Here is a 20,970-nt window from a genome sequence, read left to right as displayed (position 1 = left end):
CATATAATTGACCATATCAATAACCAAACTTACAGATATCACATGATTATCTCAATGGATTTAGAAAAAGCCTTTGACAAAATACAATACCCATTCCTTTTGAAAACACTAGAAAGTATAGGAATTGAAGGGCCATTCCTCAAAATAATAAATATATGTAATATATTTAAAACCATCAGCAAGTATCATCTCTAATGGGAACATGTTAGAAACCTTCCCAATAAGATTAGGAGTGAAGCAAGGATACCCATTATTATCTCTATTATTTAATATTGTACTAGAAATGGTGCAATAGCAATTAGAGAATAAAAAGAAATTGAAGGGTTTAAAGTAGGCAACTAAACTATCACTCACTCTTTGTAGATGGAGTGATGGTATACTTAGAGAATCCAAGAAAATCAACTAAAAGACTAGTGGAAATGATTAACAACTTTAGCAAAGTTGCAGGGTATAAGATAAAATCACATAAATCATCAGTATTTCTGTTTATTTCCAACAAAATTCAGCAGCAGGAGTTAGAAAGAGAAACTCCATTTAAAATCACTCTAGACAATATAAAATTCTTAAGAATCTACCAAGACAAACTCAGGAATTATATGAACACAACTACTAAACACTTTTCATACAATTAAAACTAAATCTAAATAATTGGAAAAACATGAATTGCTCCAGGTAGGAAGAACATACATAATAAAAATGACAACCCTATCCAAATTAATTTACTTATTCAGTGCCAAACCTATCAAATTACCAAGAAAAGTTTTTATTGAATTAGAAAAAATTATAACAAAGTTCATCTGGAAGAACAAAAGATCAAGAATGTCAAGGGAACTAATGAAAGAAAATGTGAAGGATGAGGGGCCTACCAGTATGAGATCTTAATCTGTACTATAAAGCAGTGGTCATCAAAACAATATGGTCCTGGTTAAGAGGCAGAAGGGTAGATCAATGGAATAGACGAGGGGCAAATGACCTCAGTAAGTTAGTGTTTAATAAACCCAAAGATCTCAGCTTTTGGGACAAGAACTCACTATATGACAGAAACTGCTGGGAAAATTGGAAAACAGTACAGGAAAAACTGGGTTTAGATCAGCATCTTACACCTTATACCAAGAAATATTCAAAATGGGTAAATGACCTAAATATAAAGAGTGAGATCATAAATAAATTAGGTGAACATAGAATAGTTTACCTGCCAGATCTGTGGGAAAGGAAAGAATTTAAGACAAAGCAAGAGATAGAAAACATTACAAAATGTAAAATGAATGACTTTGATTATATCAAATTTTAAAAGTTTTATATAAAGAAAACCAATGCAACTAAAATTAGAAAGAAAGTAACTAGGAAACATTTTTATAACAAAACTCTCTGACAAAGGTTTAATTTCCTAAATCTATAAAGAATTAAGTCAAATTTACAAAAAATCAAGCCATTCCCCAGTTGACAAATGGTCAAGGGACACGAACAGGGAGTTCTCACATGAAGAAATCAAAACTATCAATAATCACATGAAAAAGTGTTCTAAATTCCTCCTGATTACATAGTTGCAAATAAAAACAATGCTGACGTACTATCTTACACATACCAGGTTAGCCAATATGGCAGCAAAATAAAGTGATAAATATTGGAAGGGATGTGGCAAAATTGGGACACTAATACACTACTGGTTGTGAATTGGTCCAAACATTGTAGATGGCAATTTTGAATTATTCCCAAAAGGCTTTCAAAGACAGCCTGCTCTTTGATCCATTCATATCACCCCTGGGTTTGTACCCCAAAGAGTTAATGAGAAAAAATACTTCAACAAAATATAGGTATGCTCTTTGTGGTGGCAAAAAATAAAAAAAATGTGGGGGTGTGCCTTGATTGGGGAAAAGCTAAAGAAATTGTGGTATCTGATGGTGATGGTGATGAATTAGAGGATTTCTAAGCAAACTGGAAATATCTCCAGGAATGGATGCAGAGCAAAAGGAGTAGAACCAGGAGAATGTTGTACACAAAGACTGATGCATTGTGGCGCAATTGAATGTAATTGACTTTTCTACTAGCAGCAATGCAATGACCCAGGACAATCCAGAGGAACCTAAGAGAAAGAACGCTATCCACATATCAGAGAAAGAACTGTGGAAACAGAAAAGCACAAGAAAAACATGTGATTGATCATGTAGTTCGGTGGGGATATGATTAGAGTTTTATGATAAAAGATCACTCTGTTGCAAATATGAATAACATGGAAAGCGCTTTTAAAAATGATACATGTATAACCCCATGGAATTGCTTGTCAGCTCCAGGAGGGGGGAAGGAAGAGGGATGGGAAAAATCATGAATTATGTACCTATGGGAAAATATTCTAAATTTAAAAAAATAGCACTCTGATTTGTAGAATTAAGTGACAAAAAGGAATAAATTATTGTCCTGAGAAGAATGGGATTTTTAGATCTCAAGGCAGAGTGAGAAGAAATTTATGAAAGATAGAGTAAGAGGAGTCCAATTAGAAAATAGAGAAAGGAGGCCTGGAGTTTCTCTCACAAACCTGGGGAGGACAATGAGGCCAGTGGTTTTCCTGTTCAAAATTCTGGATCAAGTAGCTAGAGAATGGGACTCTACTTGTGGAAGAGAGCAGAAAGATTACCTCTGGGAGAAGTCTGATAGTGAGACCTCCCCATCAAATATGCACCTTTTTACATCAATGAGCTGCTGCTAATTTGAACCCTGCTATGTTTCTATGGAAAAACTGGGGACTTCCAGGTAATCATGGCTGCAATCTAGACACCACACGCTTCCTCTCCCCAGCACCAAATGAAATAGACTACATCAAAGGAGCATAAAAATAACCTTTGGAGGAACAGAAGGACTCCCCAGTACTCCCCAGTACTCCACAGAGGTGAAGGTATGTGGGGTTTGAACATTTCCACACTTTAATAAGAAGGAGGAAAAGCTTGCACAGAAACGTGAACTGAGCCACCCTTCCCCCCCCCCCCACCTCACCCACCAAACCAGAGTGAGCTACCAGAGCGCTCACTGGGACAGCGAGTGAGTGGGGAATGTCTCTGTCTGGGGGGGGGCACTCCAGGGTCCTTGGGATCTGGGGACTGCCAGGAAAAAACACAGGAGAATCCTGCGCCCATCAAAGGGGGCCCAGGGAGCTGTACTCGGGGTGGTTGTGCTGAACATCTGGGCTGAGCTAAACACCAGGGGCGGACCACGAGCTGATTATCTGGGTGGAGCTGAACACCTGGGCAGTTTGGCTGTGATCAGGGGCTCAGCACTCTAAGAAACCTTGGAGGCTGGGAAGAACTAGTCTGAGGCAACCTAAATTCACAGAAAACCCGCCCATATCACCCAGACCCCAGACCAAAAAGGAAAGGGGAATAAAACCACCAAAGGGATGGCTCACATGGCCCAAAATCAAGCCTCCAGGAAGAAAGGGAAAAAGGTGACTATTGAAAACTTTTATGGTTCAATAGTCACCTTTTTCTGGATGAAATCCAAAAAAAATCAGAACATGCCTCCCAAAATGGAAACTATCAACAAGCTCTGGAAGATCTCAAACTGGAGCTTACCCAAAAGATGGAAACCTGGAAAGAAAAATGGGAGAAAGAGATCAGCAGTCTGACAGATAAGACTGCTCAATTGGAAAAAGAGCTTGAAGCATCCAATAGAAGGGCAGACAAAGCTGAAAAGCAAAACAAGTCCCTAACGACCAGAATTAAGCAACTCAAAGAAAGTGAGATCATAAAACAGCAAGAATCAATAAGGCAAAGCCAAAAAATTAATGAATTAGAAGAAGACATAAAATCTCTCACTGAAAAGGTCACCGACTTGGAAAACAGAGGAAGAAGAGACAACCTCTGAATTATCGGTTTCCCAGAAAAACCAGAGATAAACAATAAACTCGATGTTATTCTACAGGAGATTATGAAAGAAAATTGCCCACACGTTCTGGAGCAAGGGGGCAAAATAGAAATAGAAAGGGTTCATAGAACAACCTCTATACTAAATCCCCAAAAGACAACCCCTAGGAATGTAATTGCCAAATTCAAGAGCTTCCAAGAAAAGGAGATAATCCTACAAGAATCCAAGAAGAGGAGCTTCAGATATAGGGGGGCTCCCATAAGGATCACACATGACTTAGAGGCTAACACACTAAGAGACTGCAAAGCATGGAACACGATATTTAGAAAGGCAAGAGAGCTGGGTCTCCAACCAAGAATCAACTACCCAGCAAAACTGACTATATACTTCCAGGGGAAAGTATGGACATTCAACAAAATAGAAGATTTCCAAGAATTTGCTAAGAAAAGACCAGAACTTAGTGGAAAATTTGATATCCAAGCACAGAAAGCAAGAGAAACATGAAAAGGTAAATATGAAAGAAAGGGAAAAGGAGATAAATCTTATCTTTTTCTTTAAGTCAAACTCTCTTCTATAAGGACTACATTTACATCAAATTATATATATTAATATGTGGGGAAAATGTTTTGTGTAACTCTCAAAAATTGTATGCATCATAAGAGTAGTTAGAAGAAACATGCATAGGGAAAGATTGGGGCATTAAGAAGATTTGGGGAAAGTGGGAACAAAGAAAGGAAAAGGGAGGGGGGAACCGTCGATAACACTAAGATTTACTTCAAGAAATAGGGGGGGGACTTAATAGAATAATCTTTCCCATATAAAGATACACATGGGAAGGGGAGGGGAAGAACTCTCATATGAGAAGGAGAGGAAGAGAGCGTGAAGTGGAATTACTTAAATCTTACTCTCAGTGAAATCAAATCTGAGAGGGAAGAAGATCTAGATCCAGTGGGATCCTGAATTCTATCTTATCCAATAGGGCAAGAAAGAAAGGGAAATTAAGGAGGGGGAGGAGGGAGTATAAAAAGGGAGGGAAGGAGAGGGGGAGGGGAAGGGAGCATAAAAAGGGAGGGGTTAGAAAGGGAAGCATCTCAAGGGAGGGGACTAGGGGGACTGACCTAAAGTAAATCACTGGTTCAAAAGGAGATAACTAAAGAAGAAAAGTCAGAACTAGGGGAAGATATCAAAATGCCAGCAAATCCACAAATGACAATCATAACTTTGAACGTGAATGGGATGAACTCACCCATAAAACGTAGACAAATAGCAGATTGGATTAGAACCCAAAACCCTACCATTTGTTGTCTTCAAGAAACACATATGAGGTGGGTTGACACTCACAAGGTTAGAATTAAAGGTTGGAGTAAGACCTTTTGGGCCTCAACTGATAGAAAGAAGGCAGGAGTTGCAATCATGATATCTGACAAAGCTAAAGCAAAAATAGACCTGATCAAAAGGGATAGGGAAGGTGAATATATTCTGTTAAAAGGGAATATAGACAATGAGGAAATATCACTAATCAACATGTATGCACCAAACGGAATAGCATCCAAATTTTTAATAGAGAAACTAGGAGAATTGAAGCAGGAAATAGACAGCAAAACTATATTAGTGGGAGACTTGAACCAACCACTATCAAATTTAGATAAATCAAACCAAAAATAAACAAGAAAGAGGTAAAAGAGGTGAATGAAATCTTAGAAAAATTAGAGTTTAATAGACACATGGAGAAAAATAAATAGGGACAAAAAGGAATACACCTTCTTTTCAGCACCACATGGCACATTCACAAAAATAGATCATACACTAAGTCACAGAAACATGGCACTCAAATGCAGAAAAGCAGAAATAATAAATGCAGCCTTTTCAGATCACAAGGCAATAAAAATATTGATCGGTAAGGAAGGGTACATGGAGAGCCAAATCAAAAATTAATTGGAAATTAAATAATATGATACTCCAAAATCGGTTAGTTAGAGAAGAAATCATAGAAACAATAATTTCGTTGAGGAAAATGACAATGGCGAGACATCCTTTCAAACCTTATGGGATGCAGCTAAGGCAGTACTTAGAGGAAAATTTATATCCCTGAGTGCATATATTAACAAGTTAGGGAGGAGAGAGATCAAGGAATTGGAAAGGCAAATCAAAAAACTTGAGAACGAACAAATTAAAAACCCCCAGAAGAAAACCAAACTAGAGATCCTAAAAATTAAGGGAGAAATTAATAAAATCAAAAGTGACAGAACTATTAAGCTAATAAACAAGACTAGAAGCTGGTACTTTGAAAAAATAGACAAAATAGACAAAGTACTGGTCAATCTAATTTAAAAAAAGAAAGAAGAAAGGCAAATTAATAGCATCAAGGATGAAAAGGGGGATCTCACCTCCAATGAAGAGGAAATTAAGGCAATCATTAAAAACTATTTTGCCCAACTATATGGCAATAAATATACCAACCTAGGTGATATGGATGAATATTTACAAAAATATAAATTGCCTAGACTAACAGAAGAAGAAATAGATTTCTTAAATAATCTCATATCAGAAAAAGAAATCCAACAGGCCATCAAAGAACTTCCTAAGAAAAAATCCCCAGGGCCTGACGGATTCATCAGTGAATTCTATCAAACATTCAAAGAATAGCTAACTCCAATCTTATACAAACTATTTGACATAATAAGCAAAGAGGGAGTTCTACCAAACTCCTTTTATGATACAAACATGGTACTAATTCCAAAGCCAGGCAGGCCAAAAACAGAGAAAGAAAATTATAGACCAATCTCCCCAATGAATATAGATGCAAAAATCTTAAATAGGATACTAGCAAAAAGACTCCAGCAAGTGATCAGAAGAGTCATCCACCATTATCAAGTAGGATTTATACCAGGGATACAGGGCTGGTTCAACATTAGGAAAACTATCCACATAATTGACCACATCAACAAGCAAACCAACAAGAACCACATGATTATCTCAATAGATGCAGAAAAAGCCTTTGATAAAATACAACTCCCATCCTACTAAAAACATTAGAAAGCATAGGAATAGAAGGGTCGTTCCTAAAAATAATAACCATCAACTAATATCATCTGCAATGCGGGTAAACTAAATCCATTCCCATTAAGATCAGGAGTGAAACAAGGATGCCCATTATCACCTCTATTATTTGACACTGTATTAGAAACACTAGCAGTAGCAATTAGAGAAGAAAAAGAATTTGAAGGCATTAAAATAGGCAAGGAGGAGACCAAATTATCGCTCTTTGCAGATGACATGATGGTCTACTTAAAGAATCCTAGAGATTCAACCAAAAAGCTAATTGAAGTAATCAACAACTTTAGCAAAGTTGCAAATTAAACCCACATAAGTCATCAGCATTTCTATATAATTCCAACACAGCTCAGCAGCAAGAACTAGAAAGAGAAATCCTATTCAAAATTACCTTAGACAAAATAAAATACTTAGGAATCTATCTCCCGAGACAAATACAAGAACTATATGAACACAACTACAAAACATTTCCCACACAACTAAAACTAGACTTGAACAATTCGAAGAACATTAACTGCTCATGGGTAGGACAAGCCAATATGATAAAAATGACCATCCTACCCAAACTCATCTATCTATTTAGTGCCATACCCATGGAACTTCCAAAATTTTTTTTTACTGATTTAGAAAAAAACATAACAAAGTTCATTTGGAAGAACAAAAGATCAAGGATATCCAGGGAAATAATGAAAAAAATACAAAGGAAGGGGGCCTTGCAATCCCAGATCTCAGACTATATTATAAAGCAGTGGTCACCAAAACAATCTGGTACTGGCTAAGAGACAGAGAGGAGGATCAGTGGAATAGACTGGGGGGCAAGCGACCTCAGCAAGACAGTATATGACAAACCCAAAGATCTCAGCTTTTGGGACAAAAATCCACTATTTCATAAAAACTGCTGGGAAAATTGGAAGACAGTGTAGGAGAGATTAGGCTTGGATCAACACCTCACACCCTACACCAAGATAAATTCAAAATGGGTGAATGACTTGAACATAAAGAAGGAAACTATAAGAAAATTAGGTGAACACAGAATAGCATACATGTCAGACCTTTGGGAAGGGAAAGACTTCAAAACTAAGCAAGACTTAGAGTTACAAAATGCAAAAAAATAATCTGGAATACATCAAATGAAAAAGTTTTTGCACAAACAAAACCAATGTAACCAAAATCAGAAGTGTAGCAACAAATTGGGAAACAATCTTCATAAAAACCTCTGACAAAGGTTTAATTACTCAAATTTACAAAGAACTAAATCAATTGTACAAAAAATCAAGCCATTCTCCAATTGATACATGGGCAAGGGACATGAACAGGCTGTTCTCAGCCAAAGAAATCAAAACTATTAATAAGCACATGAAAAAGTGCTCTACATCTCTTATAATCAGAGAGATGCAAATCAAAACTCTGAGGTATCACCTCACACCTAGCAGATTGACTAATATGACAGCTATGGAAAGTAATGAATGCTGGAGGGGTTGTGGCAAAGTGGGGACACTAATTCATTGCTGGTGGGGTTGTGAATTGATCCAGCCATTATGGAGGGCAATTTGGAACTATGCCCAAAGGGTGATAAAAGACTGTCTGCCCTTTGATCCAGCTATAGCACTGCTGGGTTTGTACTCCAAAGAGATAATAAGGAAAAAGACTTGTACAAGAATATTCATAGCTGCACTCTTTGTGGTGGCCAAAAATTGGGGAATGGCTGAACAAATTGTGGTATATGTTGGTGATGGAATACTATTGTGCTAAAAGGAATAATAAAGTGGAGGAATTCCATGGAGACTGGAACAACCTCCAGGAAGTGATGCAGAGTGAAAGGAGCAGAACCAGGAAAACATTGTACACAGAGACTGATACATTGTGGTACAATCGAGGGTGAAGGACTTCTCCATTAGTGGCAATGCAATGTCCCTGAACAATCTGCAGGGATCTAAAAAATACTATCCACAAGCAGAGGATAAACTGTGGGAGTAAAAACACCGATGAAAAGCAACTGCTTGACTACAGGGGTGAAGGGGATATGACTGAGGAGAGACTCTAAATGAACACTCTAATGCAAATACCAACAACAGGGAAATGGGTTTGAGTCAAGAACACATGTGATAACCAGTGGAATCGTGTGTTGGCTATGGGAGAGGGAAAGGTGGTGGTGGGGGGGCAGGGAGGAAAAGAAAATGATCTTTGTTTCCAGTGAATAATGTTTGGAAATGACCAAATAAAATAATGTTTAAAATTAAAAAAAAAAGAAAAGAAAAACTAGAAAAGAGGAAAGAGAGGGAATGCAACATGACTGCACGAAAATAGTATATTACTGGACTAAAATGAGAGAGGGTTTGTAAGTTTCCCCTACCTGGGGAAACAAACCTATATGGATAGGTCCTTATGAATATTTGATGAAGAATGAAGGCATGGATGTACTATAACTGATGTGGAGATAAGGCTACCTTTGTAGATAGAGGCCAAATTCCAAATTCATGGTCAACTCAAACTTGTGAACTATATGCCCTTAATTGGGCTCTGAAGAAGCAAGGAGAAAGAGGAGGAAATATTTTTACTGATTCTTAGTATGCATAGGGGGTAGTGCACATATTTGGAAAACTTTGGGAAGAGAGGGGTATGATCTCTAGCACAGGGAAGGAGCTTGCTCATACCAAATTGCTGAGCAAAATGCTAAAGAAGTTGCCACATGAGCAGCTGGCAGTGTGGAATAGTTCATATGCTAGTCCATAAGTTGTCTTCTCTGATTGATGGGGGGGTGGTGGTGATAATTTGGAAAGGAAGGACATTATGGTACTAAAAACAGAAGGGAAAGATAGCCCAGAACATCTAGATTTAGAGAGGAGAAACTGAGACAATCTTCCAGCAATGGATTGAGAATCACTCAACTTGGGAAAGAGAAAAGGAGGGATTGAATGAAATAAAATAAATAAAATAAAATAAACCGTGTGAAAGCACAATCCCCAAATCAGGAATCAAATGTATAACTAAGTCTGTTTAGCTTTAAGGATATGTGGTTATTTTAGGACTAGATTCTATATCTCATTTCAAGGAAATTATCAGGGCTCAAGAAACAAGGAGAATAATATGTTATTCAGTCCAGCTGTCCTACCTTCTTATATCTTCTTAACTTTACCCCACCAAAGCAGAGGCTAGTGATGAGATCATTGGGGAAAACTTTGTGCCTAGATTGTAAGTCCTGGCTCCCAGACAAATTGGGGTCAGACAGAGGGGGTGTCGTATTTCTGCATCACTTAGGAGTGGTGCCCCTTCTCATGAGAAAGAAGAAATGAACTTCTGTGTCTTCTCTCAGTTTCTGACTCCAGATTTTTTATATTTGAGTGGTTGGAGTCTTCATGCTTGCTTTTATCCCACAGACTACCAAATCACCCAGTTTAGCCAGATTCAGGTAGAATGTTTGGAATACTGCTCCTGAGGTCCAGGTGGTTCAGAATTTCTTTGAAATCTATAATTTTCTTATACTCTTAGCTTCTGTATTAGGAACAATCTGGGACACATTAGGAACAAACTGGGACACAATCTAGGAACAATCCAAGGCAGAATAGCAGTACTGGCTAGGTAATTGGAATTAAGTGACTAGGCCATTGTCACACAACTTGTAAACTCCCGAGGTCAGATTTGAGCCCAAGAACTCCCTACTCTACAACTTGCTCTGTATTCACTGAACTAGCTGCCCCTTAAAATATGTATTTTTCACAAGTACTTTCTACTTGGAGAACAAGTACAATTCATCTCAATGAATGCAAAAAAGACTAATTAGGCAAATTATAAAATGATTGTACAGAGTTCTTTTCTGGTCCTTTTGGTTTTCCCAGAGTCATTTTAAGTTTCACTGACTAAACCATTTGGCATCTTTCTATCAGCAGGAGGGAAATTTAACCATGTCTATGCTTGGCTTTCTTTCTTCAGCATGTCAGTATACCCTAGCCTCCACACACAGTATCAGTTGTGTTACAATGGTTCATTTCTTTCCATCCATTGCAATGGCCAAGAAACTGTATTTATGAAACCTATAAGCAGATGAAACCACTGTAAGCCAATGGAGAAATCATTGAGAAATATGTTAAAGATGCTCTTTCATTCTATACAGAACAGATACCACGATTGATTTTCTTTCCATATTGGAGGATTGAGCCCTTGTCTGTGAAACTTACCAAGTTGATCAATGATTTCCCAAAATTTAATTGTTCTTTATGCTCACCTTTTTTTCCTTTTGCTGTCTCTTCTTCTTAGAAGCCTCAAGCTTGAATATAGCTGACTCCAATAGTATTGTACATCGTCTCAGGGTCTCTTGGAGAATCTCATTCTCATCTTTTAGCTTACCCATTTCATCTTCCTCCTTGTCCCACATTGAATAAATAAGCGAAAATATGAAAACACAACTCTTACAGAATACTACTAAAGTAACCTGTTACCAATAGTGTTATTTATTGAGAAAAGCATATTGTTTCTGCTATCTCTTCCCACAATTCCATCTTTTCCCTTGGGATTTCTTGCTCACTTTCTATTTTAATTTGCTCTATTGTAAGTTTCTTAAAAATCTCCTCTGGTAAATACAACAGGGGCACATTCAGGTGCAAAACAAATGCGCTTGCTTTTCCATTTCCTTTTTCCTCAATCCATAGTGAAGGTGACTATCTGCACTCCAATCCAACCCATTACTCCTTTGTTTCCCATGTTCTAAAACAACCATAAACTAATCATCTGTCATCTAATGTAATTAAAATTTACAAAGAAAAGATAATAGGAGCTTCTTGCCAATGGATATAAAAGTGAACCATTGAATTCACAGTTGGGTAGTAGCATTGACTGAATCCTGGCCAGGAATTGAGTGAGTGAACTTGGCCATAGAATTTTAGACTTGAATCACTGAGTTTGACATGAAACTCAACTTGCTGTAGCAAGAGGTTAGCTAAGACTGCATTCTTGACAGTAAGCCTAATGTGAGCTTTGTCATAGAATTTTAGATTTAAATTCAGTTATTTAGAAGTGAATCCCTCTGCAATGGAAAATATTAATATTATATCTTATACCTGAGATTGTTTCTCAACCTCAGACTTATTTTATCAGTATTCTTCTAACCAATCATTTAAGAACCCAACTCTATATATCAAGAATTATGAGCCCCCTAAATATCTGTGATGCATTTATTATTTTGTCTTCAGGTCTAAAATAATCAAGAAACCAGCCAGTTCATCAATCTCAAAGAAAAGTTTGGAAAAGGTGATGCCAGGGCATATATAGGTGCTTTGATATTCTTATTTTTACATGATGTATTTTCAAACACTTTTTTTCCTGAAAAAGGGGATGCCCTATGCCTCTGAATTTAACATGAAAATGAACTTGCTCTAGCAGGATGATAGCTAGGACTTGAATCTTGGCAGTAAGCTTAGTGAAATCTTGGTCATAGAATTGTAGGCTTCAGTTCTTTACTGGGAGTGCTATCTCTGTGACAAAGGATATGTGGTTTAAATGACAGAATGATTGCCCAAAGCTGTCCTCTTTGTCATCTACTGTGGTGATCTTGTGTCTACTCACACTTTCTGCTTGCTGTGGATTCTTCTAAGAAACATTGAAATAAACATTTTAGATAAACCCGGTTGCAATGGATAATCTTGAATCTTATCCTTTAGACTCTTTTTCTCATCCTCTGATTCACTCAGTCTCTATTCCTTGTAGTTATCATTAAAGATAAAATTTACTGATATCAAGAATTTCCTGTCCCTAAAATTCTTATATCTATTGCCCTCCACTACAGTCTGATACCTCACCACATGACATTTTGTCCTGTTCTCATCAGACTACTTGACCTCTTTTAAAGACTGTTAGAAACATTTGAGTGACTTTGACTGGGGAGTTTAATGTTTTAACTTCTTTTTTTTTTTTTGTAATTTCATTTCTCATGGTGTAGGAAGAAAGTTGGGTACTTCCCTGGAATTCACTCCTTCAGATTTTTCCTTTTATTTTCAGTTCTACAGAAACCAAGGAACCATTTTGTGAGGCAATTAAAAAAAACAGTTGTAAAAGGTGATGGTATAGTCTAAGGGGTTTGGTTTTTCTTGTTGGAGGCTCTATATTTTTTAAATCCTCTTGACAGTTGGAGGAAGAAGTGATCATTGCATTAGTGGATGTGCCAGGAAAGTAGAACCGAGTTTTGGCAGGATCATGGGTAGTTGTAATGGATAATGTTGCATGTTTTGCTGCAGACTCTGCCTCCTATGTTATAATTCACTCAATCTGTCTTTATTCTCCTCATCAAAGAAGTCCTCAGAAATCAAGAATTACTTGTCCCCTAAACTGCTCACTGATGAATTCCCTAGCCATAGTCATAGACTTCTCTATGTGACCTTTTGGCATGTTCTTATCAATTTCTTTAATTCCTTGTACAAAATCTTGCAAAGAACATTGGAGTTTGTTTGGAAAATTTGGTCTTTTTATTCTCTTTTTTCTAACATTTTTCACTCCCACAGTAGAACTAAGGGCAGGTAACCTAATGTTCTGCACTGTCACTCATTTGTTATTTGGTTTTCAGCTTTGTAATAAACAATAAATCAACCTGTTCTCTAATCTTAAAGAAGAGTTTAGAAAAGGTTGTGATATGGTATATGTGCTTTGACACTCTTATTTTTACATTATATATAGTTTAAAAAACTCTCTTTTCCTGAAAAAAAAGGTGACCTTTGCATTATTGAATTTGACTTGAAAGTGGACCTAGATTTTGCTTAGGTAAGCTTGGATGGTGATCAGGAAGTATAGAAGTGAGCTTAATCAAAGAATTTCAGGTTTTAGTTACGTGCTAGGGAGTGAAATTTCTGTGGAAAGAATGTCTAACCATATGATGGAATAATTTCCCCATATCTGAGCTCCTTAATTACCATGTTACTTGTCCTTCATTCTACTTACCTTTTCTTCTTCTGTTGGGTCTTCTCAGCAGCACTGAGCAGGTGACTCCCATTGTAATGGATAATGTTACATGTTATGCTGGGACCCTGCCACTCATTGTGTTTTTCATTCAGGCTTTCCTTTTCCTCCTCATCATGGAAGACAAGTCCCAGAAATCAAGAATTGTGTGCCCCTAAACTACTAATATCAAATCCCTGAACCAGAGTCCTAAACTTCCTTATATAATATTTTTGTGCTTGACATCTTCTCCTCAATTCCTTTTGACTTTTTCTATAAACTCTTGCAAGGAATGTTGGAGTGTGTTTGGTTGGAAAACTTAGTATTTTGCCTCCCCTTTTTCTAATTTCCTCACTCTTACTATAAGCATACATAGCATGGCAAGGAGTCTCTTGCACTGCTCTGCCACCAATTTGTTCATTCATTTTCAGCTCTGAAGGAACAATGCAACCAATCTGTTAACTAATCTCAAAGCAGAGCTTGGAAAAGGTTGTGACCCAGTGTTGTTTCTTCATGCCTTTTATTTTCATGGTTTATCTATCCCTTTAATATTGTGGGATGTAGAAATACAGTGCTTCTGATATCTAGAAAATCTGTGTAAAGAATATTAGCCAAATTATTGTACCAGAGAAAAATTTTATTTTTAAATTTTATTTTATGGGGTGTTTATAGTACCTTATATGAATTTGAATTACTATACTATTTAAAACATTTAAATTTCGAATCTTGGTGTGCTACCTCCTGGCTTCCATGTTGTTGTCACAAACTTTAAATTTTTAATTATTTTAACTGCAAGAAAGTACTTCTATACATTTCTGGCATTAAAAGATGAAATATGTTGATCTTATATAATACTTTGCACTTATTTAATGCATTTCTGAGTTTCTAAATTTTTCTGTTGCATCTTCTGGTCTTGGCATGTTGTCTGTGGCAACAGCCAAATTCACTAAAATTATCATTTACTTTTTTATGCCAGCCAGTGATGTTAATATGATAGAAAAAGCTGTGATGAGATATCATGCTCTATTCTTGGGGAAATTATTGACTTTCGCCTCATTGAGTTTAATGTAAAAGATAATCTTCACTTGTTAAGGAGGATTACTATCATGACCAGCACTGTTAGGAGTTAGGTTGGTCATAGCATTTTAGCCTAGTTATTTATGCACCGATGATAGGTCTTGGAAACAGGATGGTTGATCAGATTACATAGTTTTTGTCTAGAACTGTCCTTCTTCCTCACCTCTTTGGCATTCTTCAGTTTACTCACCTGTTCTACCTTCTGTAGCATCATCTTCCCAGCAGCACAGGGCTTCCTTGCAGGTGAATCTCTCTGCAATTGATGATAGTGCATCATATCCTTGAGACTGTACTGTTCATCCACACATTCAATTAACATTTCCTTATACTACTAGTCATTCAAGCACTATATTGCAGATACTAGGAATTACTAGCCTCTTAAATTTCTTACACCTATCACCCTCATTAAAAGTCCAACAGTTCATTCTGTGAAATCTTGCTATGTTCTTATCTCTTTGATATTTTCTATACATCTTCTACACAATCTAGATTAAGATTGTTTGGAAAACTTAATGTTTTGACTTTCTTTTTGTAAGTTCCTCCCAAAGTAGGGTGGACAAATTTAGGTATCTTTCTGTCCCACTTCCACTCTCTTGCCCTTTGGATTTCAGCTACAAAATAATCAATCAATCAGACAATTAGCAATCTGAGATAAGAGTTTGTAAAGATATGGCCATTATACTGATGGAATGGGGGTCTTGTTTTGTGACTAATAATTTTCAAACACTCTATCCACATGGAGAAGGAAGTGGTTTGTTTCAGAGAATGTGCCCAGGAATTGCAATTTTGCTTTTATTCAAATGTAGGTAGGGTATGATGCAGATCATCAGTTTTAGGATTGGACTTAGTCATAGGATTTAGGCTTTAATTACTTCTTGGGTAGTGATACTTCTATAACAAGGAATGGATAACCACATTATAGAATGATTGTTGAGATCTGTCTTCCTTCTCCTACAGTTCTTGTCCTCTTGAGTCTACTCACCTTTTGTTCCTCTTGTTGGATCTCATTGGGAAGGCTGAATTTTCTTGTATCTCTGTTTCATTCTAATAGATGATATTACATGTTATCCTAGAAACTTTGGCTCTCATTGGGTGGTTCACCCAGCCTATTCTTTCCCCTCCCTCTTCATCCATTCAGAAAGTTTCATAAATCAGGAATTGCCTGTCTTTAAAGTGCTTACATCCAACCCTGAGCCATAGTTCCAGGATTCTCTGTGTGATATTTTGGCAAGTTCTTATCAATTTCTTTGACCTATTCTATAAATACTTGCAAAGAAAGTATTATAATTTTGGAAAACATGGTTTTTACTCTTTTTTGGTTAAATTTCATGCTAACACAGTATTGAACAAGGTAGGTAGTCTCTTGTATTGCACTGCTATCCATTTGGTCTTTGATTATTAGCTCCAAAACAACCAAGCAATGAAACAGTTAGCCAGTCTCAAAGAATAGCTTGGATTAGACAGAAATACAATATTGGTGCTTCACAAGATTTCTTTTCAAGATTTCTATTGTAAATCATTTTTCCTTCTTGGAAGAAAAAGTTATCTTTTTGTCACTGGGTGTGACATGTAAGTGACCCCTGGCTTTGGAAGGGGAATAGGTAAGGTTGGATGGTGACCAGGCAGTAAGGCTAGGAATGATGTTGGTCATAAAATTTTTGTCTTGGTTACTTATGGTCTTGTGTTCACACAGTAGTAATAAAACATGGCTGACTACACTACAATGTGATTTTTAGAGGTGCTCAGTATTTCTGCATGATTTTGTATCATCAATTCAACAACACTGAATTTTCTTAAAGGTGAATCCTTCCACAATGGTAGAATTCTTTCTTATTCCAGAGGCCCTGGTTCTCCTAATAGTCATGTTTCATTGTATTTGTACTTCTCAAATCTATGCCCACACACCAGAAATTACATTTCCTCTAAAATCATAATATCTAATGCCCTGAACTATAGACCCAAAATTCATCCTATGCCTTCTTGGTCTACTTTCTGTCTGTTTGATCTCTTCCACAACTTCTGGGAAAGGCTGGCTGGAGAACTTAATGTTTTGACTTCCTTTTACTAACTTCCTCACATATATAGTAGGAGTTGTGGCTAGTAGCTTCCTGAGAACTCTAAAACTACCAATCTGTAATTTTAGCCAAATTTGAGTAGCATGTTGGGAATGGAGCTCCTGGGGTTTAGGTGATTTAGAATTTCTATGAAATAAGTTGATTTCTTAAACCCTTACTTCCTTTATTAGAAACAATGTTGAGTTTTAGTTCCAAGGAGGAATAATAGTAAGGACAGATACTTGAAGTTAAGTGAATTGCCCAGTTTCACACAGCTGGGAAGAGCCTGAGGTCAGATCTAAACCCAGGAACTCCCAACTCCCATACCTGGCTCTGTATCCACTGAACCGGCTAGGTGTCCCTTAAAATCTGTATTTCCAAAAGTGCCCTTTATTAGAGAATAAGGATCTTTTTCTCAATGAGTACAAAAAAGATTGATTAGCTAATTTATAAAATGACTGTGCAGAGTTGTCTTCTTGGGGTTTGCCAAAATCATTTCATCCAAAGTTGCATAGATTAAGCCATTAGGCATCTTTATAGCAGCAGGAAGGCAATTTAATCATGCCTATGCTTGGCTTTCTTTCTTTAGCAGGTTGATACAATGGCCACTCCCTCACCCATCCACTCCTCCACATTTACAGAACATCAGTTGTTATTCAATGCTACATTTCTTTCCATCTATTGAGATGGCTATGGAATTGGATTGATAAAAGCTATTGTTGTGGGAGTTCATGGAGCTTGACTCTAGCAATTAGTTCGTTTGGGGATTCAAAACTGGGTTAACTAGAACATTCTAATCCAAATGGCTCTTCCTAAAATGAAATTATTTGGGCTTTTGTAAAGAGAAATTGTTACTTTCTGGAGGGAGGGAAGGAGTGTGGATTTAGAGGAATTGAAGGAACCACTAGAAAAAAGCTGTAATAGATTGAAAAATGAGAAGACTGAGAAATGCCAATTTGAGGGTGAAAATCTAAAAGATAGAGTTGTAGGACAGAGACCCTAAAAGCCAAAGGAGAAATAATTGATAAATATTTTAGAGGTTCTATAGAGATCAGAGACACCACAATTCATTTTCCTTCTGTAATGGAGTATGATCTTCTCTGTATAACCCAGCATCCTGATGAATAATTTCCCAACATCCAATTCTTTGCTATGCTCACCTCTTTTTCCTTTTGCTCTTTTTCCTTTTTGACAGCCTCAAGCTTGATTGTAGCTGACTCCAATTGTATTGTACATCGTCTTAGCACCTCTTGGAGAATTTTGTTCTCATCCTTTAGGTTATCCATTTCATCTTCCTTCTAGTCTCATATTGATCAAATGAGTAAAAATATTAAAATACCACTCTTACAGAATTGTATTAAAGTAACCGGTTACTAGTAGTGCTATTTATTGAGAAAAGCATATTGTTTCTGCTACCTTTTCCCACAATTCCATCCTTTCTCTTGGAGTTTCTGGGTCATTCTTTATTTTCACTTATTCCCTTGTAATTTCCCTAAAAATTTAGTCTATGGCAAAGAAAACTTGAGCCGGTTAGCTGGAAACCAAATGATCTTAGTTTTCTATTTCATTTTTTCCTAATCCATTAAAAATTAGGCAAGTTAGTTATTCTCTAATCTAATACATTTTTCCTTTGTTTTCCATATTCTAAAACAAACAGGAACTAATCAGGTTATCATCTAATGTAACTAAACTTTACATAGAAAAGCCATGTTTGGGAGCTGGTTTGGGGAATTCCACTAAATTGTGTTATCAATCAATATGAAAATCCTACTAAAGAAAGAAGCTACGAGTTTTTGAGTTAGCCAATGGATATAAAAGTGAAAGCTTGCACTGGAAATCACTTGGTTAGCTGTAATTGAATACTTACCACAAAGTGAGTGAGAATGATCACAGAATTTTTGGCTTTAGTTTTTCCTGGGAGTGCTACCTCCTTCAGAAAGGATATGCGACTTAAATGGCAGAATGATTGCCAAAACCTGTCCTCTTTGTCTTCCACTCTAGTGCTCTTGGGTCTACTCAAACTTTCTGCTTGCTGTGGAGTCTTCTCAGAAGCATCAAGTTTTCTTTTAGGGTCCTATTGCAATGGATAATCTTGCATCTTATCCTTGAGTCTCTTTTTCTCTTCCTCTGATTCACTGGATGTCTCTTCCTCCTAGTTGTCATTAAAGGTCAAATCCACAGACATCAGGAATTTCTGTTCCTAAAATACTCACACTATTGCTTTCAGCCACAATCTGACACTTCAGCATAATAACATCTTGTCCTGTCCTCAATAGTCTCTTTGAGCTCTTTGACAGACTTTTGCTAGGAACATTTGAGTGAGTTTGGCTGGGAAACTTAATGTTTTAACTTCCTTTTCTGTTAACTTTTCTTTAACTTTCCATAACTTTATTTTTCACTGACTTGGTAGAAAGTCAGGTAGCTTCTTGGAATTTACTATCTCCACTTTTCCATTTGCTTTTTAGCTCTAAAATAACAAAGCAACCACTTGTAAGGCACAAACTAAAATAAAAGTTTTAAGAGGTGGGTAATAGGCAAGGCAGTTTGGGTTTCCTTGTTTGCAGTTCTCATTTTTAGTCTCTTTCAACTTGGAGGAAGATGTGACAATAGCTTCAGAAGATGTGCCAAGAAGTGAAACCTTATTTTGGCAGGAAGTAGGTAACACTGGATGCTCACTAGGGAAAACTAGGGATCTTCTTGGTCACAGGATTTTAGGCTTGACTGACATATTGGGACTTTATACCTCTTTGAAAGAGAATGGATGGCCAGAATATGGAGTGCTTGTCTAGAACTATCCCCATCCCCTCTCTGAGGTTCTTGGTTCTGCTCACTTTTTCAGCTGGTTGTTGCATCCTCTCAGCAGCACTGAACTTTCTTGTAGGTGAATCCCTCTACAATGGTCAATATCCCATCTTATCCTTAAAGTTATGTTTCTTAACTCCGGACTCAATCAATTTGTACTCTTCTAACTCATCACTGAAGAACTCAGCCCTATATATTATGAATTATGAGCCACCTAAATAGTTTATACCTATCACCCTGACTGAAAGTCCAAGTTCTATCTGCAACATATTGGTCTATTATCACTAATCCCTTTGCTCTCTTCTATAAACTTTTGGAAAGGCCACTGGAATAAGCACAGTGGAGAAATTTAATGTTCTGGCTGCCTTTTCTTAACTTTCTCACACACTGGGTAGGGAAAAAGTTAGGTTGCTTCTAGTTATCCTTTCCCACCCAGTGTCCCTGGGTTTTCAGTTCTTTGTTGGAGGCCCTATATTTTTAAAACTGTCTCTCCACCTGGAGGAAGAAGTGATCATTGCTTAGATGTGCCAAGAAATCAAATCCCTGTTTTGGCAGAAGGGTAGGTAGCAGTGGATACTTGGCAGGAAGTCTATGGATCTTCTTGGTGATAGGGTTTTAGTTTTTAGTGACATGTTGGGAAGTGATACCTCTAAAATAGACTGAGTGACATATTACGGAGTATGCTTGTTCAGAATTGTCTGCTCCCCACTTTTTCAGCTGACTATTGCATCACCTCAGCAGCACTGAGTTTTCTTTTAAGTAAGTTCCATTGTAATGGATAATGTTGCATGTTATACTGGAGACTCTGCCTCTCATTTTGTAGTTCTCTCAATCCATCATAGTCCTCTCCTCTTCCTCATGGAAGAAGAAAGTCTCATAAATCAGGAATTACCTGCCCCCAAATTGCTTACAAAAAAGCCCCATTCCATAGTCATAGAGTTCCCTACATGACATTTTGTCATATTCTCATCACTTAGATCTCTTCTAAGTTTGGGAAATTTAATCTGACTCCCTTTTTCTAACTTCCTCTCATATGGAGTGGTGCAAAGAGCAGACAATCTCTTATACTACACTGCAATCCATTTGTTCTTTGGTTTTCAGGTCTAAAATAACCAAGTCATCAACCAGTTCTCCAATCCCAAAGAAGAGTTTGGGAGGGTGATGATGTATTTACAGGTACCTTGACGCTCTTATTTTTACATTTTAT

At 37.0% G+C, this 20,970-nt stretch overlaps 1 protein-coding gene across 50 annotated transcripts in view; it reads right to left on the bottom strand.

Annotated features, from left to right (window-relative positions):
* Positions 1-20,970, bottom strand: part of PMFBP1 (polyamine modulated factor 1 binding protein 1) — a 484,787-nt gene that overhangs the window by 248,385 nt on the left and 215,432 nt on the right. For 49 of the 50 annotated variants that reach the window (XM_056823979.1, XM_056823945.1, XM_056824098.1 and 46 more), the window contains 3 exons: positions 18,122-18,259; positions 15,098-15,160; positions 11,132-11,269 (listed from right to left, as the gene is read on the bottom strand). In XM_056823979.1, the coding sequence (XP_056679957.1) occupies positions 11,132-11,269; positions 15,098-15,160; positions 18,122-18,259 (339 nt within the window). The remainder of the gene's footprint in view (positions 1-11,131; positions 11,270-15,097; positions 15,161-18,121; positions 18,260-20,970) is intronic. The other variant, XM_056824066.1, reaches the window with a different exon arrangement.

This window comes from Monodelphis domestica, chromosome 1, assembly GCF_027887165.1.
Source record: "Monodelphis domestica isolate mMonDom1 chromosome 1, mMonDom1.pri, whole genome shotgun sequence".
Classification (NCBI taxonomy): Eukaryota; Metazoa; Chordata; class Mammalia; order Didelphimorphia; family Didelphidae; genus Monodelphis; species Monodelphis domestica.
The sequence above is the reverse complement of the archived record's forward strand: the minus strand, read 5'-3'. Positions and strand labels throughout refer to the sequence as shown.